We start from the raw sequence: 24020 nt of genomic DNA, 5'->3' as shown, positions 1-24020 counted from the left end.
GCGGTCCCCCAGGCTGTGGAAGGAAGCAGGAAAGGAGGTGGTCACTGGGGAGCTCCTATGTCACCATGCCCTACTGTTCTGGAAGTTGACAGTGACCCATTTCACGGTCACTGAAACTGAGGATTCCAAGGAAAGTCACTACTGGTGAGGGTGGGGGCCCTGCCCGAGGGTCATGGGCATAAGCAAACAGGACGCTGACCCTGGACGGTCAGGCAGACGGCAGCCTATATTACAGCGGCTCAGAGCCCAGGGGGGACATTGCATGTCACCCGGGCACGTGGGGCACACTTGGGAACAGTGTGAGCGGCCTGGACTGTGGGAGGCAGGCTTCACAGTGACAGGAGATGGGGTGTCCCCCGCCCCCGCTGTGGGACATGGTCAACTTCTAAGTGAATAATTATTCTCTGGCAGGGGGTAGGAGGGCACCGTGCCTGGCCTGCCTGGGACAGTGGCCGTGGGGCAGGGGGACCTCACCTGGGAGCAGAGGGGGCAGGAAGCCCACAGCTAGGTGACACTGGACATTGGGGCCTCAGTTTCTGGCCTTGCTGCACAGCTGGGCTGCAGCTCCTGTTGGGTGGTGGCCCCCAGCCTGAGGAAGGAGTGAGGAAGGCCTCTGTGCAGCGGGGGGCCAGCCGAAGGTGGGGAGGGTGGGCTCTGGGGGCCCAGCTGCCACACGGACCCACGTGGCCTGCAAACAGCTCAGAGGCCTTAGTGCTGCCGTGTGGGTGGGGCCCGGTGGCTTGTCTTTGTCCCCATGGCAGCTGCAGGATGGCACGGACGCCCTGGCGGGGTGGGGCAGCTGCCTGATGTTGGCACACTAATTGCTGGGTGCCCAGTTGCCGTTTTAAAACAAAACACGCACAGAAGTCTGCAATGGGAGCTTTCTTCATCTCTGTCACTCTGCCGGCACCCAGCCATGGTGGCAGCACCATCACAAGAAACACCACAAGGTGGGGGGCCCTCCGCTGCTGCTGCCCCCACTCGGGCTCAGGCTCCAGCCCCCCACCCCGTGCAGCCCAGCCGCACCCCCAGCCTCCCTGTGCCCCACACCCCATCTGAAAGTTGGGGTAACTGTAGCAGCCCTACCTTGTGGGAAGCCCCCGGCAGAGTCAGGGGTCTGTGCAGAGCAGACAGGAGGTGCTAATCTGGGGGGGACCAGGAGGACCATGCGAGGCCTCTTGGGTTTGGCTGCCTTGGTCATGTGTCCCAGCCCCATGAGTCCCGTCAGCAGGCCCAAGCTGTGGAAGCCCCGACTTTGAATCCTCCCGGAAAGCAATGTCCTCCCGACAGCCAATGGGATGTTGTTCCCGGGACAAGGCCAAGGTCAGAGACACCAGTGTCAGCAGGTGCTCAGAACTCACCCATCTTCCATGACACATCCTTCCCCAGGCCACCCAGCCCTCCCAGGGACTCTGGAGGTGTGAATGCCCAGGACAGAGGCTCAGAGCCACTGGGTTGCCGGCCCAGTTTCCCTGGCCGCGGTGCGCGCGACCTTGAGAACTTAGGACACGAGAGTTCCAGGGTTGATGTTTGGAACACTGTTTGGCCTGTGTGCAGAGTGATGTGTGATGTGGGTATCCGTGGGCCTCCTGAGGTTCTAGAAAGCTCCCTGTTGCGATGTGATAGTACAGGTGTGGAGATGGTTGGCAGTGAAGTGGAGGAGCCTCCCAAAGGTGTCCCAGGGCCTAGTGCAGCCAGTCCCCTGGGGCACACATTCTTCCTGCCTCCCAAGAACAGAAGCCACCGGCTAGGAGAACGGGGACACCTGCCAGGATGTCTCCTTTGGTGGGGCAGGAGGAGGGAAGTGGGAAAAACAGCCCAGGTGCCCAGCTCTGCAGGGCACGATGGGGGAGGGGTGGAAGTAGGGGCTGTGGGCTGGGGTCTCCTCTCTGTCGAGGCCTCTCTTGGGACCTCCCCACCCTTTTCACATGTAGGAAACGGGCTCAGAGCGAGGCCTGGCCTGGTTCAGGGCCCCAGGTCCAGCGTCCCCGTGGCCACCAGAGGCTGGCACACAGGCAGTCCCCCAGCTTGATGATACTGGTCTGGGTTCATTGCTGGTTTGCCCTGGAGGGAGCAGAAGCCTGAGCAGCCCCAGGCCCTGCGGAGTCCCAGGCTGGGTGCAGGGTGCGACCAGGGAGTTCCCGCCCCCCCACCAAAGGCTGTGGCTCCCCCAAGTCACCTGAGGTGGTCAGCACCCAGCATCCTCCCGGGGGCTCTGTCTCTGGCTGGTGCATGGCCCCCAGCCAACAAGGCAGCCCCGTGACTTTGCCCACCCCTATGTGTGCCCCACCCAGCACTGTTCCATGTCTCCCTCTGGGGCCAGACCACACACACACTCCCACACTCTACAGCCCAAGGGCGGGCCATTTTCCTTTCCTGGGACCTCGGTGGACCTTCCTGTGTCCATGCAGAAGTGGATGGTGACCCTGAGGCAGGGGCCTGACCTTGACACAGATCCCCACAAGCTCTGTCCAGGAGCTGCTGGATTTGGTGGGGCATCCTGGGCAGCAGCTGCCGTGGCCTATGACCTCAGGCAGATGTGTCCCAGCCTCCTGGCCCTGCTGTCCCTGTGTCCCCAGGCCATCCTCCAGGCGGGGGGAGGGGGGCCAAGGAGGCCAATGGACCCCTGTGCTGGCGGGGCTCCCTAGTGAATACAGCCTGCCTGTCCTGTCCCAGGAGTCCTTGGGGGTCCAGGGGCCGCCCTCCGAGCCTCCGCTGCCTGCCGGGCTGTGTAGACTTTCCCTGTGGGATTTCATGTTCCATCCAGTACGACTGGCAGCTGTTCCCTACTTCCCAAGAGGTGGCCTCATCCGTCCTGGGCCAAGCCTGGGGAGGCTACTGGCAGCTCCTCCCGCCAGGTGGGCCCGTTTCCCCCTCCATCCCTCCTCTACCCGCTCCACTGCCTTGCGGGTGTCCTTCTGCCTGCCACAGCTCTGCTGCTGCTCCTGGCAGCTGGCGAGGGGCCAGGCGCCCACCCACGTCCCTCCTGTCCTCCTTCTCCTTGCGCCCCCATCTCTGCTCTGAGTCACCCACAGCCAGGGAGCAGGTGGGGATGGGGCGGGGGTGGGAAGTATGGTGGATAGTGTCAGGGCTGGGGGGCTGCGTCCCTGAGGGGGCCTTGAGGAGCCCCCAGCCTGGAGTCGAGTCCTGGCCTTGGGGACACTGAGTGTCTCTGTGCACCTGTTTCCTGGACCCTGACTGCCGCTCACACTGCGGGGCCCACGAATGTCCTCTCCCACTTTGGGAGCACCCTCCCACTGCCCTCAGCCTCCTCACTCATCTTGGGGTGCCCCCACCTTGGGGGGGACCCCTGCCTGGGGGAGAAGACCCCACCTGGGGAGATCCCTCCTGGGGGACCCTGTCATGGGGAGTCCCCACTTGGGGTCCTTGGTGTGTGCCATGGCCAGGGCCGTGTGGTGGGTAGGGAGCTGGCTTCAGTCCCCCACTGCCATTCTTCGGGGTGCTGTTGTGAAACGGTGAAGGCCCATCGTGTATGTGGCACAGGCAGTGCCCGAGTGTGGCTGTGTGGCAGGCGCCTGTCTCTTCTTGCCCCTGGGGCCCCTGTCCATCTCCCTCATGGTGGTGGGTCCCCGGCAGGGCCCAGTGACTGCCCTGAGCAGCCCCCGCCTCTTCCTCGCTCCCGGGGGCTGCTGGGGTCTGGGATCTGCTGTCCCCGCGTGGGGTGTGCAGGGCTCCACTTCAGCCCCCCCCTTCCTGGCCCCCAGCCCCCCAGCTCGGGGGCACCACGGGGGCAGCACGGGCCTGGCACACAGGGCGCGGTGGAATCAGCCAGGGGGCTGGCATCCGTGTCGTTGGATTTTGGGCAGCCGGCAGCAGGGGACGACTGCCCAGTCAGTGTGTCGGTTTGGCTTTGCTCTGTGTGACTCGCTCTCCCGCGGACGTGAAGGAACGCTGTGCTTCATTGCTGGGGTGCTCCTCCTCTGCCAGCGCAGCCCAGTGCCCCCCTCACGGGAGCAAACGCTCCAGGACTGGCCCGCACGCACTTGGGCTTGTCTCCGCGTAAGACGTGCGAGCGTTTACAAGGTGAGACGGCTGAGCCCAGGAGTCCCCTGCAGGGTTCCGCGTCAGAAGCTGTGAGAATCGCATCTTGCCCCACGAACGCACATTCCTCCAGAACCTCCCTCTGGTGTGGGGTCCCCCTCGAGACTCTCGCACGCGGCATCAGGGCCTCCTCTGTCCCCAGGGCTCATGGCACTGCTGCACCTGCTCCCTGTGACCCGGGAGCTGTGTGTGTCCCCAGGATGCAGTCAGAGCTGGCCTTGGGTCCTCAGGTGGGAAAAGGGCAGAGGGACTGGGGTTCCCAGAAGCTGGGGGAGCTTGGCCTATTCCCTCACTCTATGCCCCCCCTTCTGTCCCCATCCTGTTTATAAGTCACCCCCAGACCCTCCCCTGGAACATGACCTCAAAGTGCAGTTCCTGGAGGTGCATGCGTGGGGTTGATGCAGGCGAGTCTGACATGGAAGACTGGAGAGAGTGGGCTGAACGCGTGGGGTGTCAGTGGGGCGGATTCCTGGGGTTCTCTCAACCCACAAGCTGCACAATGGGTACTGTGTTTGTTCTGTGACATGTGCCGTCATTCCATAACAAAATGCTAACCTCTGTGGCCGAGGCAGTGGGGCTCCAAGCAGCAGGTGCTAGGCCTCAGGGCAACTCCGGGTGCCCTGGACACTCAGGACACCTGGCCACAGCCCTGGGGGGACTCTGTCGAGCTTTGTGCCTGGTCTCAAGGCTGGCCTGGTCACTCAGATGCTGCAGGCCCCACAGCCCTGGCCGGTGCCTAGTGAGCCCCTCCTGGGGTAGCTTGCTGTCTGCCCAGCCAGGAAGTCCCTGCGGTGAGCATGGTCAGGAGGGGGGCAGGGCCCCGGGCAGGGCATCTCAGGGCTGGTTCAGGGTGGCTGGCCCATCCCACACCCTGCTGCCTGCAGGAGGGGTGGCCTGCAGGTGTCCTTCAAGGCTCCAGCTGACGGTTTAGAGCCGGGCTGGGCTTCTGGTGAACCCGACTGGCTTAAATTTGACTCACGTCCCCATGTCCAAGATGGGGTTTAGGACATTCATCTGGAAGGTAAGAAACAACTTTCCCAACATTGTGGGAAGAAATCAAGGGCCGTGGGCAGGGTTAGGGGGTTGGCTTTTCTCCCACGGCTGCCTGCCTGTCCTGGACGGTCCATTCACTTCAGGGTGGGTGTTCCCATGGCTGGTTTTCACGATGTGCCCTCGTTGCATTAGTGGCTTTGTGCCCGTTGGAAACAGGATCAAACCCTTTTATAAAAACAATATTTTGCCTAATTATGAAAGTAACAAGATCGTTGTCGACATCAGGGAGACTATAAGCCCATAATTCTGCCTCCTGGGGGACCGTGCTGTTACTGACTGGATGTGGCATGTGCACTGGGGCTCTCCTGCATCGCGTGTTGTCACCGGCGTGGCATCAGGCCTCTCCTGGCCCCGTGTTGCTGACCTGATCCTGAAGGGGGCCAGCCAGGAGGGTCGGACACCTGCTGTGGCCATGGGGTGGACCGCTGGCATGTGGGCCCGGGCAGGCAAGCTTCCTCTCCTGGCCACACAAATAATTTATCTGCCCAGATGTGCCCGGGAACCAGTCCGTCTCGTGGATGGAGCTTTGCCCTTGGATACAGCTTTCAGTAATGAAATGCAGCCTCTGAGTTACCTACTTCCCACAGGTGGGTTCCCACCTGCATTTTCCTCCTGATTTTTATGTCTGACCCAAATCTGGCATTTTTTTCCAGAGGGAACTGCCCCAGCTCCCACCACCCTAACCCTCCCGAGCTCTCTCTGCCCCGAGCTTTGCTCTGGCCCACCCACACGTGGACTGGCTTCTGAGCTGCATCCACATTTAGGGGGTGAGGTTAGATCAAACATTACTGGGACAGTTGGCAAAACCAGGATGTGGACTGTAGGTTAGATTCGAGGTCTGCACCGGCGTTCGACCTGCTGCATGGGGTATGCACGGGGTGCGTGCGCCGAGATTATGCAGCACGATGTTCTTGCTCTTACACATACACAGTGCACACCTTGTGTCCCCTGGTAAAAGGATGCCTAATGTGGCTTCTGTCAAACCCTCAGAAAAAGTAAGCGTGTGCACACAGAAGGACCAATTATACAAATGTGCATTTTCTGAAGACTTCACTGTTTGCAGCTTTTCTCTAGGTTTGAAAAATGTTCAGCATATGGGGCGCCTGGGTGGCGCAGTCGGTTAAGCGTCCGACTTCAGCCAGGTCACGAACTCGCGGTCTGTGAGTTCGAGCCCCGCGTCGGGCTCTGGGCTGATGGCTCAGAGCCTGGAGCCTGTTTCCGATTCTGTGTCTCCCTCTCTCTCTGCCCCTCCCCCGTTCATGCTCTGTCTCTCTCTGTCCCAAAAATAAATAAACGTTGAAAAAAAAAAAAAAAAAAAGAAAAATGTTCAGCATAGTAACTTAAGAAAAAATCCTATAGGGGCATCTAGGGGCACAGTCAGTTAAGTGTCCAACTCTTGGTTTGGGCTCAGGTCATGATCTCACATTCATGAGTTCAAGCCCTATGTCAGGCTCTGCTGACAGTGTGGAGCCGGCTTGGGACTCTTTCTCCCCCTCCCTCGCTCATGCTCTGTTTTTCTCAAAATAAAATACACTTAAAAAAAAGAAAAAGAGAGGCGCCTGGGTGGCTCAGTTAGTTGAGCGTCCAACTTCGGTTCAGGTCATGATCTCACAGTTTGTGAGTTCGAGCCCCGCGTCGGGCTCTCTGCTGACAGCTCAGAGCCTGCCTGTAGCCTGTTTTGGATTCTGTCTCCTTCTCTCTCTGCCCCTCTTCACTTGTGCTGTGTCTCTCTGTCTCTCAAAAATAAATAAATGTAAAAAAACAAAATGAAAAAAAAGAAAAAGAAAAAGAAAACCCTATGAAAGACAACACAAAGCCATGATGCCCCCCCAGACCCCGTCAGCCCTCCCACTGGCCTAAGGGGGAGCGAGCCCCTGGCTGTGGCCACAGCCCCTTCCCTGCTGCCCTCCAGAGGTGGGCCTCAGGTCCAGGGAGCCCCAGCCCCAGTTCTGTTATCGCTGCCTCATTTTGAGCCGCACACAGACCGGGGAGTGGAATCCATGCTGCGTGTGTTCTGTTACAAGCATGTTTGATTCATCCCCCCAGTGGTGATGCCTAGACTGCTTCCAGTGCCCGCTGTCTGTGGGTAGGTGCTCAGCTCCCGCCAGGGCTCGCTGGGTGTGGACATGAGGGAGGGAGTGGGGGGCAGGGTCTGTCCCTGTGGTTCCGCCAGCGTCGCCCCAGGGCTGGGCGCCCGGACGGGCAGGTGGGTGCCGGGTGGGCAGGGCAGGGCGGTGTTAGCATCTCTGGAGGCTTGAGTGCTGGGAGGGGGGAGGGCCGGCTGGACCTGAGTCGTTGCCAGAGGTGTCTGTCTGCGGGCATGACCGTCCCGCTCAGGAAAGACACTTGCGTGTTTGCAGGTGTGTCCGCATTCAGGACTGTCCTGCCCCTCCTGGCTCCCCACTGTCGCATGGCCCAGGGCCTGGCAGGTCTGAGGAGGCCTGCACAGCGGCCTTCCTGCCTCCAAGGACCCTGTGTACTTAGCCCGTTAACTGCGCCCTGCAGGCGGGTGCTGCCTGGAGTCCTGATGAATCAGGCAGTTGTCTGGCATGGTCGTGTGCTCCCCAGACCCTTGCTCTGAGGGGCTCAGCATGTACAGGGCTGGAGTGGGGGGTCAGGACCCCTGGTCCCCCCGGCCCCCCCTCCCCAGTCACGCCCCACACTGAGACAGCTGCCATCCTGAACTTGGAAATCCCTTGCCTTTCTTGACAGTTAGGCCACACATGTGTGCCCAGTGACCTGTGAGTGTTGACCTCGGTGAATAAAAGTGCATTGTAGGTCTTCTTTTATAAGTGGCTTTTTCACTCAGCCTGGTGTTGGGGTGGTGTGCACACGTTGATGTGTGTTGTATGACTGTAGCGACATTGATGCTGCATTCTCTAGACAACGGAAACACGGGTTTTTCCAGTATTTTGCTATTGAAATCTCCATTAACTTTAAAATTTTTTCTGGTAACATCTGTTTGTCTGAAATAGAACATTTCTTTTCTATTTTATTTTATTTTTATTTTTTTAATGTTTATTTTTGAGAGAGAGACAGGGCGCAGGCAGGGGAGGGGCAGAGAGAGGGGGAGACACAGAATCCGAAGCAGGCCCCAGGCTCCAAGCTGTCACCACAGAGCACGATGTGGGGCTCGAACCCATGAACCGCGAGATCCTGACCTGAGCCGAAGTCAGATGCTTAACCGACTGAGCCGCCCAGGCGCCCTTTTATATTTTTATTTTTAACTTTATTTTTATTTTAGAGAGAGAGCACGCACAATTGAGGGAGAGGGGCAGAGAGAGAGAGAGAATCTTAAGCAGGCTCCACGTTCAGTGTGGAGCCTGACTCATAGTTTGATCACACCACCCTGGGATTGTGACCTGAGCCGAAACCAAGAGTCAGATGCTCAACGGACTGAATCCCAGGCGCCCTGAAATAGAACATTTCTGATGAACTGCCTAGTCCTTAGAGGGGCAGCCTCTAGAATTGAAGCCCTGGCTGTGAGTTGGGGGGGTGGGCAGGGAGGGCTCCCAGGGGCTCGTTCTGGCTGCTTCTTGCCCATGGCGAGCTCCCCCTGGGCCTGGACTCAGCTGCCATGGCAGCGTCAACACACCTTGGCCATCACAGTCCCGGGCCTGTGTTCTGGGGATCTGTGCAGCCCTAGATGGTCCCCGAAATCCTGCCGAGGCCCACGCTGACCCCAACGGTGGACAGCGTCGCCCCGCCAGCCCCACGGCCGCCGCTGAAGAGCACACTGGACTTTAGTGGAGGCTCCGCAGAGTTTGGAATTAGGACAAACAAGTGAAGGATGAAATTGGTGCCCTCAGTTCTGTGCTTCTCTTCCTGAACCACCTGGGGCTCCCGCCTCCGCCCACAGCCTCGAGCTGGAAACACCTGGCAGCCTCTTCCTGCCCCAGCGCTGCCACAGGACCCCTGCGGGGACAGGGGCACAACCTGACACGTCAGCTCTGCGGGCAGAAGGTGGTGGCATGTCCTCGCTGCCGAGAGTGTGTCCGGCACCCGGCCGTCTCTGCAGTGCCGGGCATAGGCTGCTGGGGCACAAGGTTATACCGTGTTGCTTTCTGTCCCCAGATCACCAGAAGCTGGAGAGAGAGGCTCGAATCTGCCGCCTTCTGAAGCATTCCAACATTGGTGAGCAGCCCCCTGAGGGGCCGGGACCCCCCTCTCTGCTCCTCCAGCCAGCAGCCTTCCTCCCCCAACGATCGGACTTGCAGAGTCACCAGAAGGTCCCCTTTTCCTTCTCTATAGACGTGTCCTACCCTGAGGCCCCTGGAAACGTCAGATTCTGGGGGTTCGGGGCAGCCCCTTGCAGGAGCTCTGCCTGGACAGGTCCCCTCCCCTCACTCTGTAACCCTGAGTTGTGTGTGATTCTGGTGAGAACATTCTGTGGCTTCAGGAGAGCCACGAGGCAGCCTGATTAAAAAGAAAAACATCGGGAACATCTCTGAGACCATAGCAGGCGCAGTCCTGGCCCGAGGTCCAAGGTCTGGTTCTGGAGAACTGCTGCCCACTCCTGCCGGTCTCTGGTGCTGTGACCTGGGGCGTTGATCCCGGCAGGGGCGCAGAGCCCCAGGAGCCTGGGGGAATGGACGCCCTTTGCCCTGCAAGCCCAGATCACGTCTCCCGTGAGTGGTATGGCTTTGGGGCCGCAGACCCTGGAGTCAGCCGGCCACTCGACCGCCACTCCCTCACCAGCGTGGCTCGAGTGTGGCCTCTGCTTGCTGCTCTGTGGAGCAGGGATGTGTGTGCACCTGCCTGTCCTTTTCCGAGTCTGGCCCTTTAGGGAGTTGGAGCTCCCTCTGGGATACAGCCAGGAGGCACGGAGGGGACTCTGGGTGTGCCACCTCAGGGACACCTGGGAGCTTGTCTGGGTGGAGTCCTGGGCCCCTCCTGCCATGATTCTGGTTCAGTTGTTCCAGGACGGGGCCCAGGACTCTGTAAGAACAGCAGGTGGTGAGGGGCAGCCAGTTTGGGAACCATCCCCAGACCAGGCCCTCAGCCTTGTGGAGGCCCAAGAGGCCCCAGGAAGCCTCGCCAGGCCTTAGGGCTGGTCCTGGGGGCCCTCCACCACTGGTTGTGGCTCTGCAGGGTGTTGGGTCTCTCCAGCCGGCCCGGACCAGTGGGAGGGGTGGGGAGGCAAATCCCCCCACTTCCCGGGCAGCCCCTGTGCCCCTGTGCCTGTGGGCTCCTGCAGCCCTGGGCCTGGGCCCGTGTGCTTTTACTTCCAGATTCTGAAGGTGAGTGTGTTGGACCCACTGGCATGCAGGGTCCCGCCCCGCCACCAGGAAGCCTGACTCGGGCCTGGGGCGGCCCAGGAATGGGGACTTTCACCAGCCTGTCAAGTGATTGTGACGCAGGTGTCCATAGGGACCCCAGCCCAGTCCTCACTGACAGAGGGTAGGGGATGTTTGGGCGAGTGGTGGGCTTCAGCCCGATCTCCAACCACCCCAGCTGTTGTCCTCTGTGTACCTGGGCCAGATGCCAGGCACTTCTCTCCCTCTGTCCTCGTTCTCCTGGTAGATAGCACCACCCTGCCAACTCTACCCACACCCCTTCCTTGCCAGTGCCTCCCCTGCATCCTCTGAGCACCAGCTGAGGGCAGGTCACCACTCTGAGCAATTTTCACGAATCCCCTCTTAAGAAGGGAGGACCCAGGTGTTCTTCCGGTTGGTGTTCTGAGACACTTCACAAAATGTCACCCTGCCCTGCCTAGATGCCCCATGTTGTTCCTGATCAGTCCCGGAAGTCCTCGTAGCAGCTTTATTCCAGAACACAGGGCAGAACTGTGCAGAGGGAACATTCCAGAACATGGAGGAGTCAGAGCTGAGCCCATGGTGCAGAGGGAACATTCCAGAACATGGGGGAGGCCGGGCTGAGACAGGTTAAGCTAGAACATTCCAGAAACTGGGGAGGCCGGGCTGAGATGCGTGCAGAGGGAACATTCCAGAACAGACAGACACAGGGTGAGACTGGCTGCTGTGGGAACATTCCAGAACACAGGGAGTTAAGGCTGAGACAGGTTCATCTGGAACATTCCAGAACAGGCTGATGGAGGGCTGACACTGGGGTGCAGATGGAACATTCCAGAATAGGTAGATGCATGGCTGAGACTGGGGAGAGGCCCTCTGAGGGGTAGTGGGACAGACTTCCAGGGGGAGGTGAGGGGAGCACCTTGCTCCCTGGCCTGGGTCTGCCCAGCCCCACCCTAGACAGAAGTGCCCCTGGCCCCTGGGAGAGGAAGCCAGGTGCAGGGCAGGGACTCTGAGAGGGGCTCCCCTTCCTGTGCCCGCTTACTCAGGGAGCAGTCGTGTCCAGGGTGTGGGGAGGACAGGGGAGGGAAGGAGAGGGAAGGAGCCTCAGTTTCCCCATCTGTAAAGTGGGGGAGTGCCCAGCAGGCCCTAGGATGAGTCAGGTGGAGAGCAGGTGCAGTGTTGAGGCCCTTCTTTGTGGAGCTGGGGGCTTTGGGGAGGCTGGGGGAAGGCTGAAGGGAGAGAGCCTCCCCTCTGCACATTGACTCTCTCTCCTCAGGCCTGGTTTCTGGGGTTAGAACTGAGTTCCTTTGCTGGGTGGTTCACCCCTGATCTGGGCAGGTGGGGGCCATGGAGGACAGTGCACTGTGGGGGCTCCCTGCCTGGACAGGGGGGAGGAGATAGGTTTCCAGGGTCCAGATCCTGGGGCCCGCAGCTCATGATGTTACACATCTGGGCTGGGCCTTCCCAACTCAGACAGCACAGGGGTCCAGGGAGGGGGTCCAGAGCCTGCCTGGGAGGGTGGCGGGACCCCCTGAGAGTCCCCTGGTCTGGAGGTGCCGGGCCCCAGCGAGGGGAGCATCCTGGGTGCATCCCCCCGGCCCTCCGTGTCCAAGCACAGTTTCTAGATGCCGTCGACTTTCTTGTCACCGTGCACCCTGCTCATGTTGTTTACCTGCTGTTTTTAAGAGGATTCAGTGACGGTTCTCTCTTTACTTAGTTCTGTCACAAATCAGTCTGATTTTTCTAAACCATTAAAATATTTTTGCACATTAAAAATGTTTTTAAAAAAAGAGTGTCTATGTGCACACAGTCTGCACTCCGCACGGAGCCCCTCCAGTGTCTCCCGGGCAAGGAGGCGGAACCCCCCTCTCAGCGGCACTGGGGGGCAGCACCCAGCTTTATGGACCCCTGCCCCCCCCAGGGAAGGACAAGAAGGACCCCAGGAATGTCCCTCAGTGGGCGCTGCCTTCAGGGGCCCCCAGGCCTCTCTCTCCACTTGGAGCTTAGTGGGGGTGGTGGGGGGCAGAGGCGGCTGCTCAGGAGGCCCCTTGCTGAGTCCACGCCAGGAATAGGTGAGCTCTTGTTCACCCCGCCTTTTTCACAGGAGGGTCTGGGGAGGAGGGTGCAGTGAGCAGGGCTCTGCTGTGTGTTGTGGAGAAGCAGAGCAGGCTGGTGGAGTGGGTCCTGGGCTGCTGTGTGGGCAGGAGGGAGGTCAGCAGGGGCCTCCCCGTAGTGGAGGCCCGAGGCCTCCCCGTAGTCCCTGGGAAGGGTGACTGAGCCCAGGCAGCAGGCGGAGGCCATGGGCCCTGGAGGACCTGGCTTCATGAGTATGGTGAGGACGGGGAGAAGGCTGGATGCTGGACCTCGAGCGGAGACACAGAGCCTGAAATGGAGGGCAGCCGCCCCCCCCCCCCCCCCGCCGAGCCAGCGTGTGGCCCCCTCCCCAGAGCCTGGACACCCCAACTGCTTGGGCCGGAGTCCACTCTTGGTGCTGGGCTTTGGCCCCTGTCAGCACCGCCGCGGCCGGCTCGGGCTTCCTGGCACAGAGACACGGCCTGGCCAGGCCCTGGGAGGATTGGAACCAAGGAGAGAGGAGGCCTGCAGGCTGTCAGGAACTAGGGCAGCAGCAGGGGCATGAGGGAGGGGCTGCGACCTGGGGGAATGTGCTGTGCCCCACTCTTTGAGCACCACTGGCCTGCCCTGCCAGGAGAGGAGAGCAGCTCCCGGGGTTCCACGCCCCAGTCCCTGTACTGCTGGGAGCTGTGTGTACCTCTCGGGAGCTGTGTGTCTCCCAGCTGGTAGTTGAACCTTTCTATGCAGCATCTCCCAGGCTGGCGCACCCACCGAGAGTGGCGTCTGCACGAGGCAGGCTCCCGGAGCACAGAGGGCAGAAGTTGGCATATGAGGGGCCGTGTCCACAATGAGCCATTCCTAGAAATGTGTGCCGTTCAGTGCTTCTCCAGCTGGACAGAGAGGACAGAGTGGTTGACGCCTGGGCTGAGAAGCACTAACTTGCTGTCCACTCTCTGGCTCGCCCGTCAAACGCTAGTGGGCCCTCTGGCCAGCACACCCCGGGCTTGGGAGCACTCGGGCCGGGAGCACACGGGGCAGACCAGGCAGGAGGGGTAGGCCTGAATCCGGGGCCTGAGCTTTGGCCAGTGATGCCTGGTGGGGCTCCCCGAGCTTGTCCCGAGAGGCTGTGCACCTCCCTGTGAATGGCTCCTTTCCAGGGCCCGGTCCAGGGAGCCTCCACCCTGTGGCCCCACCCCTCCTGCTACTGTGTGCACCCTAGGCAGGAGTGGGGGGTTGCTGAGAGGGGCCTCAGTCTCCCTCTGGCAGGGGAAAGGGGGCAGCAGACACCTAGTGGCCCCGTGGATGCCCTTGGGCTCTGCCCTGTAGCCTGCCCACCTGGGGGCGCCCCAGCCTCAGGCTGTGGGGAATCCAACCCAGGCCCTTGTCAGGACGGGTGGGCTTCCTCCATGCGGAAGGTGGGTCTGGGCAGGTGTGGAGGGGGGCTCAGTGGCAAGGGCGGGTCCCAGGCTGGGTGAGCCCCTCATGGCCTCTTCTGCCCCAACAGTGCGTCTCCACGACAGCATCTCCGAAGAGGGGTTCCACTACCTGGTCTTTGATCTGTAAGTGCCAGCTGGGGGCGGGGGGGGCACCCCACGGCTGCTCCTGGGGTGGGATCCGAGGCCTCCCCAGCCCCTGGAGGACAGGCCCCGACCCCCGGGCCCCTCCCTTCCCGCCAGCATCCCTGCCTCCTGTTTGCACCATCGGGTCCCGCAAGGGGGCGTCTGCCCGCTGGGTCCTCCTGGGGGCGTGCAGCAGCCGTGAGCCCATGTGTGCACGTGTGTGCGTGCCTAGTGGCCAAGAGGGGAGGCTTCTGGGGCTCTGGCTGCCTCTCGCTTCCTGCTGCATTTAGGAGCAGTGAGCTCATCCTCATCCCTGACAGCTCCCACCGCGCAGCTATATTTAGCGTCTGTGAGTCATTGTGTCTGGGGACCAGGGCCCTGGGTGGGCAGGGGCCATAGGCTGTGGGCGGCCCCTAGTGGCCTCTGGACTGCCGCATGGCCAGGGTGCCTCCACGCAGAGAGCTGCTCCTCCCTCAAAGGACAGATGGGCCTGAGAGCTCTCAGCCTCCTCTGGGTCCTCCTGTCCCTGCAGGGGGTTGGTTACCTCTCAGTACCCCCCGGTGGCCAGCACTGGCTGGGGACACAGCTGCCACTGCCAGGCTGAGGCTGTGTCCCAGAAGTCTGTCCTGTGACCCCTGCAGAGGGGGCAGGCTTGCTGTCACCCCGGTGTGCCCCAGACCCAGCCGGCTTCACCTGCCTCTTTTGCAGGGAATGTAGAGGCCATGGGGCTGGGGGGTGGCCTTGCCCAGGCCCTGGTGGCAGACGGGTGGGTGGGTGTGATTCAGGAGCAGATAAGGAGAGAGAGAATAGGGCACGGCATCCATGTGTGTGCATGTGCGTGTGTATGTAACTGCATGTGTGTGCATGCACATGCACATGTTAGAGGTTCTTATCTCTTGGCCCACACGACGGGAGGCCAGCAAGAAGCACTTGGCTGGTGTTTGTAGGGGGGTGGGGTAGGGGAAGGGCCTGGGCCCCGCATGCCTGCCCCACAGACCTCTGTGGTCTGCAAGCCTGCAAGTTCTGCAAGTCTGCAAGTTCCTGACCCTGCTGAAGCCCCTGCTCTGGGGCACCCAGGATGCCCCTGGGCCTCAGGCAGCTGTTTCTGGGGCCGGTGGGGCGGGAGCAGGGAAGAATAGGGGCAGGCCCTGCCAGCACCCACCACAACCCCCCCATCACACCGCAGACCCTCGACAGGTCCGTGGTGCCAGAATTGGGGAAGCACTTCGAGCCTGGGTTGGCATCACATTCAGGAGTCCCCAAGTTTGGAGGCCATATGGATTCAGGAGTTGACAGGTCTCCCCGCTCCCACCCTGGGAATGTCACCAAGGCCTTGGGGACAGCTCAGAATCAGCCACATTGTCCAGCTGCAGAAAGGGAGGACAGGAGGGGATGCTGGCCTCTGGATCAGGTCCTTTCTGGACAGCGTGAGATGCCACCCCCCCCACCCCCCACCCAGCCACCAGCTCCCTGCCCTGTGGCCCTGGAGCACGTGGCCCCAGGTCCCCATCAGCACAGATAGGCTCCAGTGGACACAGGGACTCAGAGGGCCTGTCCCCAGCCCTGGGCGAGGCTCCCTAGGGTGGCTCCCTGTGTTCCTGCTGGGTCCTGGCCGGTACCTGGTGGCTTTCTTGCCTTTGCTCTGTGTTTAGACTCTGGGTCTGCAGAGCCTGACCTGTGAGCCATGTGTGTAGAGAGATAACAAGGTCGTTTCTCCTGGGTTCTCGGGGTTCTGCCTCCCTTAGGTGGTCACCGGTTCTGAGTCTCAGGCTCTCCTGGTGGCAGAGTGGGGCCCTAAATGCTCCCACCCCCGGAGTCATTGGAGTGGCCAGTGGGCTCGCGAGGCAGGCGTCTAGCTGGAGTGGGGGCATGCTAATACCCAGCATGTCCTGTTTTCATTTTTCTCCACTGTTAAAGGAGAGCCCAGCCATGACAGGGTCACCCCTCCAGCAGTGCCCCTGTCACAGGCCACAGCCCTGAGCACTGGGCACAATGACGAGCCCCGATGAGAGCAGAAATGTGGATGGAGAGCCCCCAGCCCCCAGGGCCGGTGTGGCTGCAGAGGGTGGGAAGCCTGGGCAGAGTCCTTTGATGGACTCAGAGCCTGCTGAGCCAGGTGAGGGGCTCGGGCGAACCCAGGGATGGCTCCTCCCTGCTCCCTGTGTATGTGTCCCTCACCCCATTGTCGTTACCTTTCTGCCCACACCATGTTTTCCAGCCCAAGAGACCCCAGGTTGTCTGGCATCTTTCTGGGTTCCCAGAGGCCCTGCAGGCAGTGGCTGCTGTCTGGGTATTCATCCCGATGGTAGGGCCTGAGGGACAGTCGCTGAGCAGGGACACGCAGACAGTGGCTGTGTGGGCAGAAATCCCACTCTCTTCCTAGACAGACTTTGAACACCTTGTGGTCTCACCCACCAGGGAGGCCAGGTCCACACACAGTCTCTTCTGGCCCCTTGCTCTGTGAAGAGACACATCTCTGGTTCTGGGGGACGTGAGGAACGAGCCAGATCTCTTCAGGCCTGGAATTAGAGTCACAAAGCCCAGGGAATATTGCAGAGGCCTGGCTCAAACTCCTGTGCTGCCCGCTATGCGAGCACCACTTAGATATCTGAGACTTGGTTTTCTGAGCATGATTGTGCTGTGTCCTGGAGCAGGGCTGCGAATGTCAAATCCTGCCACGTATAAGGACTCGGTAAGCTGTCAGTCCTAGGTGACAATAGGGTGAAGGTGGAAGTGGTGATAGTGGAATCCTCCTAGGAGGGAGGAGGAGGAGAAGGACGAGAAGGAGGAGGTGGGGGACGGGCAGGAGGAGGAGGAGGATGGAGGGGAGGGGGGAGGGGGAAGAGGGGGATAGTGAGGAGATGGAAGAGGAGGAGGAGGGGAGGAGGAGGAAGAGGATGAGTGGGCAGGGGGAGGAGGAGGGGGGAGGAAGAGAAGGAGGATGAGGTGAAGGAGGAGGAGGGGGAAGGAGGAGGAAGAGGACAAGGTGGAGGCGGAGGGGGAGGAGGAGGACGAGCCAGAGGAGTTGACATCAGCGGCTGTGACAGCGATGGAAGTGATGAGGGTGAGTGGGTCTCCAGACTGACCTGTGTGTGCTCTGCCTGCAGGGTGACAGGTGGGGAGCTCTTCGAGGACATCGTGGCCAGAGAGTACTACAGCGAGGCGGATGCCAGGTGAGTGTGCAGCCCTCACTCCCCCTACCCTCTTCTCTTGCCAGCCCTGCCTCACCAGGCGGGCTGAGCAGGTTCCAAGAGCAGGGGGCAGTCGGCGTGTCCTCCCGCAGAGCGGAGGCGTGGCTGGAGTCCAGATCTCCTGGGGTAGGAGCGGGCCCACAGAGTGGGTGCTTTCCCTGGGTGGCTGGAAGGGAGAGAGCGGACGGCAGCGTGTGACGGTGGCCCCTCCTGGCCTCCCCGGGATGCCCTCCCTGCCCGTGGCCCACGGCTGGCACCCAGCAGGCCTTCCTCCAGGAGCTGGGCAGTTTCCAAACGCTTCTCCAAAGACAAGGCAGGAAGCCCTTTCTGTGCCGTCCTCCCCGGGGCGCAGACAGGAAGGGAAGCAGGGGAGGATCGAGCCTCCGGGACACATCTGCAGGCTCTCCTTCAAGGGGCGGTAGGCAGCAAGCCAGGGCCCCGTGTGGAGGGACGGAAGGACTTTGGCTCCTTCCCCGTGAAGCCTCTGTGTAGCCCCTGGCAGCCCTTCCTGCTGGGGTCAGCCCGCACAGCAGGTGAGGGGCCCCGTGATCTGGGCACGAGGCTGGGGACCGCAGGGCCCTCCTCCCTGCAAGGCTGCGCCACCCCCACCCCCCCGCCCCATGACCTGCTGTGGCCCATGCTGGTGGCCGCATGCCCCCTGAACCCTGACTGTGCATCTCAGCTTGAAGAGTGCTGAGGCCGCTCCCCTGCCACTCGCCCACCCTGCTTGTCAGGGTCAGGAGACACTCACTTGACAGAGATAAAGGGGGATGGTGCCCATCTCCAGGCCGTGGACTTAACTATGGATGATTTTTATTTTTAATTTTTTGTGTTGTCTGTTCCTAAAAATTTCCTTAATGAACATGTATTACTTTTCTATTCAAGAAAATGAATGTTATTTTTAAAAGTAGCTTTTTGTGACTTGCTTGTGCACCCATGGGCGACCTTGCCCGTTGGTGACGGCCTGGGCTTGGTGAGAAGGTGCGAGCAGGTCCCCCCTAAACCCCCGGGGGCTGCAGGCAGGTGGTCTGGCACAGTCACAGCCAGGGTTGGGCTGGGCTTCCCCTCCGGCCAGACTGCCCAGGGGCAGAGGGCGGGGCACAGGCCACTTTCTGGAGGCTCCTTGAGGAGCCCAGGGGCCTGGGAGTTGCCCATCCCCTTCAGGAGCAGGAAGACGCAGCCCTCGTTTCCCTCTTTCGAGAAAAGCAGGAAGTGGAGCCGTGCTCCTGTCCTCAGAGCAGCTCGGGCGGGAAATTCCCAAGTGTGGGTGCCTGCCTGCTGGCCCAATTGTCCTGGCATCTGCCAGGGCGGGAGGGGCTCTGGGGCCAGGACAGAAGGGTCCCAGCAGGCTGTCCCCAGACCAGGTCTCACCCCCCCACCCCCCGGGGCAGCGCAAGGTCAAGGAGGACTGCCTTCCAGTTCTGCCTCCAGTACCGCCTGCTTTCCCAGGGAGGTCGTATGCCTTCACTGGCCTCAGCACCCACTACTGCCTGGGGCCTGGCCCCGTCCCTGCATTCCGCAGTGGACAGTCGTGGCCGAGGGGTGATATGGCCTGCAGCCATATCTTGGCTGGGGGCCCCTGGATCCCTCTAGCCTGCCCACTGTGCCCTCCTCCCGTGCCCTGTGCCCACCCATGTCTCCACCCCATGCACATGCACATGCCCTGTGCACACATCCCACGCCCCACACTTTATGCATACACCCCAGGACCCCCACCCCAGGCCCCACACCCCACATCCCAGCATATACCCCAGGCCCTGACCCCATGCCCCACACCCCACATCCTAGTATATACCCCACACCTCAGGCCCCACACTCCATACCCCAGGTCGCACTCCCCATACCCCATACCCCAGGCCCCCCAACACCTATGGCCTCAGACCTCCTCCCTTACCTATCTGCCCCTGCTGCCTGCCTCTTGGCCTCATCTCCAACACCTCCTCCAGCCATCAGCCCCACCCCTCAACTCCTGTGGACCTCTCCTGCCCCATCGGAGGGCAGATGTTCTTGGGGATGCTGTTGTGGAGGGCTCCGCTGTGTCAGGGGCCCCTTGGAACCGGCCCAGAAGAGACCCCACCCACAGGTGCCCAGGTGTCTCTCACAAAGCCTGCCTTCCTCATAGCCCAACTATGAGGAGGGGACGAGGGGGGCAGGGGACACTTGGGGAATGCCTCCGGCTGGCCCCACTGATAAAATCCACACGCCTCCAGCTGCCTCTTCTCCTGGGAGCACCGGCCCTGCACTGACCTGGGGTGTCCCGCGCCTGACCTTTGTGCTGCTGCTTTGTTTTCGGGCAGGAGGGCCTGGCAGAGTCTGGCATGGACGTCCACGTGGTGGCCACCCGTGGGCATCATCAGGAACTGTGGCAGACGTGATTGAGGCAAGCTCCCGTCCTGGGAGGGCGGCGGTGTCGACTGTTTTTCTCGGGGGACCCGCCACCGAAAGGGGCCGGGGACCCAAGACGCCAGCCGCATGGGGTGGGCACGGAGCTCCGGCCCCGAGCAAGTTAACTGGCAGCCCTTCCGGGGACCTCCAGAGCCGAGCTGCTCACAGCCCAGCGTCTCCAGGGGCTTGTAATGTGTCCAGTCTCTGCAGGAGGCGGGAGCCCGGGAGGAGTTGCTAATCCAGAAGGCCAGAGACTGGTCTTGGGGAGGAAGTCAGATCTTGACTTGGTGGTTTGTGGGGACTGAAGGGTCTCTTTTCAGAGCAGGGAGAGCAAAGTTCAGAACATTTAGAACCCTGCTTTTAAAAGCCTAAAAAGCTGTGTGGCTCCTGGGAGATGTATGAGAGCCCCTGGGACTCTGGCTCCCGAGGGGGAGGGGCGTGGCAAGGGCACAGCTGGGGTGACCTCAGAGCCCGGACCCTGAGAATATAGCGGCCAGGACTCCGCCAGCATCTGGAATGCACTTGAGAACAGCTCTGACCACAGAAAAGCCCTCTGAGGAAGATGGTACAATGTGAGCCGAGGCAGGAGGCAGACAGGACCTCGTGACTGGCCAGGTGACCTCATGTCCGCCACGGCCATGGTCTCAGCTGGGAGTGGTGAGGTGGCCGGTGTGCGGTCCCCGGAAACCCTGAGAGGGCAGGGTTGCCCAGAACGGGCGTCTGCAGGCCGTGGAGGCAGCTCCCGCGTTGGTCCTGGACACCGGCTGGCACGGCCGCACGGGCGGGGAGGCCCCACACAGCTTTCTCTCGGGGACGCGGTGTGCTTAGCCAGCTGGTTCCTGAGCACCCGGGACCCCTGCCCTTCCATTTCTCCATCAGGGTGGCCGTGAAGCCCCTGGAGCAGGGTCTGTCCTGAGTTGTAGGCCTTGATTTCAGCCACATGGCCAAGTCAGACCCGTGATGGTCCTGGGGTGACACAGACACTGTGCCAGCTCAGGCGCTATGGTCTCACATCTCTGGCGACGGTTTGGGCCCTGCATCCCCAAGAGGGGATGAGGAGGAGGGCAGGGGGTGAGCCTACCCCCTCCGAGCCAACATCATCCATCTGTCCTATGGCAGATGGACCCGTGGTTCCAACAGATGTTTTCGGAATGTCTTCTGCTGGATGGGGCGAGAGACACAGTGCAGAGGAAAGGGCCACACCTCTACTGTCACAGAGGCCACAGTTCAGTGCAGAGACACTCACACAGAGGACGCAGCCGCCGTGTGGCTGCAGGGGGGTGACCAGCATGGGGGAGTCCACAGGGTGTTGTCCAGGGTCAGATCCAGGAAGGGTCTCGAGGGTGAAAGTGGAAGATGGGCCAGACCCCAAGTGAGACAAGCAGTGATCCCAGAGGTCTGAGCTTGAAGCCAGGTCACCCAGGGCTTGCAGGAGCAGCCAGGGGCCCAGGAAACACCTGCTGTGGGCTGTAAGTTCAGCTGGGGCACTGGGGGAGGGCAGGGCACACAGCTGGGCACACAGACTCACAGCCAAGGCCGAGCTGCAGCAGCACAGGATGGGGCCAGTCTAGCAGGGGCCTCCCTCGCCCCGAGTGGGTGCTTCAGCGTGTGGGAGTCTGGGGGCCTGCGGCCGAGCGCCGTGCACACACGTTCCGGGTGGCAGGTCTCTGGAGGCTGGCAGAGTCCTCCCCTGCCTGGGTCCTGGCTAGGTGGCCTCAGTGGCAAGTGCTGGTGGCGTGCCTTAACCTCAGAAGAGGGGCCCAGGAGAGCTTCCCAGACCTCATAGCCAAGCTCTGGCCAGCAGATTAGGTCTCCCGGATGAGCTTGCAGTGGGAGGTCAGCCCATGGGGGCTGAGCCCATGGCTGCAGTAACAGGGTCTGGTGGTGGCTGGATGTGGGCCTGGTGCCACCAGGACAGGGATGAGGGTCACAGGGGACTGCTCCAGGCAGATGAGGGCTTTGTGAGTCACAAGAACAAGGAGGCAGTTTCTGGGAGTGAGTTAGGCCAGGCCACGGGGACAGGCGTATCAGGACATAGGGACAAGAGGCCCCAGGACACAAGGGCAGGAGAGTCAGGACATGGGAGGGGGGCTGTGGCCCACAGCTTTGGCCCCGGCTTCTTCTGACCCCCACAAAGCTCAGGAACCTGTCACCATCGGGGGTCCAAGGGCCTGGCTTCTGCAAGGAGGACACCCAAGTTTCCTTTTTTATGCAGCTGGCGGATGATTTCCAGAGGTGGCCAGAGCTATTTGAGGAGCAGATCTGGTCCCTTGCCCCCTCTCTGAGTTTACTGTCAGGAAAACAGAGCTGACCCTTCCAGCTGACCCTCAGTCAGGGTCCAGCCGTGGCAGGAGGCGTTCTGAGGCAATCTGCATCCCTCACTCACCCCCACCCAGAGGGGCTGTGACTGAGACCCTGGGCGGTAGGCTCCCGGTGGCCTGTGCCTGGCTCTGGGGGCAGCTGGAAACTGTCCGGACACCTGGGGCTATCTGGGGGCAGCAGGCAGGCCCAGGTCTCAAGGTGCTGTGTGCACAGAGGCAGGGGGGCGGGGTCCCCTGGGGCTGGTGTGCAGTGGTGTTGCTGAAGCACAGGTGTCCAAGGTGCCTGAGAACAGCCCTGACCTCTCCCTCCAGCCAGTCCTCCCAGACTGCTCCCTGGCTCGGGGCTCTGGGCAGAGCTGGGCTGCCTCTGTGCCAGGAGAGCTTCCATCCCCCCCAGGCTGCTACGGAGTTGAGCCACCAGCGGCTGTGTGGATGTTCAGGGCTGTTGGAACAGCACCTGCTCCAACACCTGAACGACCGGCCGCAGTGTCGGCACCGCCCGGGACAGAGCGAGGCCCTCTCCTCCTCTCCCCCTGCAAGCCTGCCCGACAGGGTGTGGGCTTAGCCCTGGCCTCCCTCTCAGGGGCCACTGGCTCAGGGTCAGGCTCAATTGGCATGCGCCTGGGGAGGTGCCCCCAGAACAGGGATGTTTCCTCTGAGTGTCCCTTCCGTGAGCCTGGTCAGAGGAGAAGGCAGGGCGAGGGGTGAAGGGGGCCTGGCCATGCCTTGTGCCGACCTGTGGGGGTGAGGCAGGAGCCCCAGAGGCCCCCTTCTGGCTGGCGTCTCCTCTCTTATATGGCAGGCAACATCTCGATTCCCTGCTCCCCTGTGAGCCGGCCAGGCAGGGGACCCCACCCCAGTGCCATGCACACCTGCCCACCCCTCAGGCCACTCTCACTAATTACCCTGCTGTTTGCCACAGTCACTGCATCCAGCAGATCCTGGAGGCGGTTCTCCATTGCCACCAAATGGGGGTCGTCCACAGGGACCTCAAGGTGAGTCCCCCACCCTGCTCTGTGCCAGGTGTCTGTTGTCTGTACCTGCATGTCTTGCAAAAGGAGACCCCGGAGGAGCAGTGAGCATGCCAGGAAATGCTGTGTGTGTGGGGACATGTGCATGTATGTGTGTGCATGAGCAGATGTGTGTGAGAACGTGTACAGGTGTGCATGTGTGTACTTGTGTGGGTATGTGAGTATGTGTGCACAAAGGCAGGAGAAACGTGTGCTCACATGTACGTGTGTTTGCACACGTGTGTGCATGCGTGTCCGTGTGATGGTGTGTGTGCATGAAGGTGTGTGTGTGCATGAGTGTGAGGTGTGTGCCTGAAGGTGTGTCATGCATGTGGGTGCGTGCAGACATGTGTGTGCTTGCATACGTGTGTGTGCATGAAGGTATGTGTGAAGTGTGTGTGTCATGCATGTGTGTGCATGAAGGCGTGTGTGTGTGTGTGTGAAGGCGTGTGTGCGTATGCATGTGTGTGAGGTGTGTGTGCATGAAGGTGTGTGTGTGTGCATGCATGTGTGAGCACAAAGGTGTGTGTATGTGTGCATGCATGCGTGTGTCTGCACACGTCCCTCCAGACCCCTCCAGGCTCCAGGATTGAGAGAGGGCAGGTGTCAAAAATCAGCCTATGTCTACTTGGGGTGTTTCTTTCTGGGCTCCAGGTGAGGCTCAGACCTGGCGTGGGGCACGCAGGTAGGGCTGATGCCAAGGGAGCAAGGGGTGAGGGGCCGGCCTCCCTGCTCTCTGCCAATGTCCAGCCCAGGCTGCAAGTCTCTGCTGCCCCAGGCTCAGCTCTAGGCAAACTGGTTTGTCACCTGCAGGGCACAGCATGGCCTCAGGAGGAACAGCAGCCCTCCTCCTCCCCCTCCCCCTCCCCTGCCTCCTAGTCTGTCCAAGCTGTGTTCCTGTTGGCTTTTTCTCTGGGGTGGGCGTGGGCCTGTCATTCCTGCAGAGAGTCCCCAGGTGGCCTTTGAGACCAGCCTTCCCATGGAATGTGTGCTCACACTGAACGGGGTCACACCTTTCTTGGGATACTAGGGTGTGTGTGTGTGTGTGTGTGTGTGTGTGTGAGCTGATCTTTGCGGCGCTGCTCTGGGGACGAGGTCCCGCCAGGAGCAG

General features: G+C 61.3%; 1 protein-coding gene across 11 annotated transcripts in view; it reads left to right on the top strand.

Moving 5' to 3' along the window:
• Positions 1-24020, top strand: part of CAMK2B (calcium/calmodulin dependent protein kinase II beta) — an 81069-nt gene that overhangs the window by 36712 nt on the left and 20337 nt on the right. For all 11 annotated transcript variants that reach the window (XM_045494148.1, XM_045494151.1, XM_045494146.1 and 8 more), the window contains exons 3-6: positions 9190-9249; positions 13948-14002; positions 17110-17175; positions 22822-22894. In XM_045494148.1, coding sequence (XP_045350104.1) covers positions 9190-9249; positions 13948-14002; positions 17110-17175; positions 22822-22894 — 254 coding nt within the window. The remainder of the gene's footprint in view (positions 1-9189; positions 9250-13947; positions 14003-17109; positions 17176-22821; positions 22895-24020) is intronic.

Source organism: Leopardus geoffroyi, chromosome A2 (assembly GCF_018350155.1).
Source record: "Leopardus geoffroyi isolate Oge1 chromosome A2, O.geoffroyi_Oge1_pat1.0, whole genome shotgun sequence".
In the NCBI taxonomy this organism is placed as follows: Eukaryota; Metazoa; Chordata; class Mammalia; order Carnivora; family Felidae; genus Leopardus; species Leopardus geoffroyi.
The sequence above is the reverse complement of the archived record's forward strand: the minus strand, read 5'-3'. Positions and strand labels throughout refer to the sequence as shown.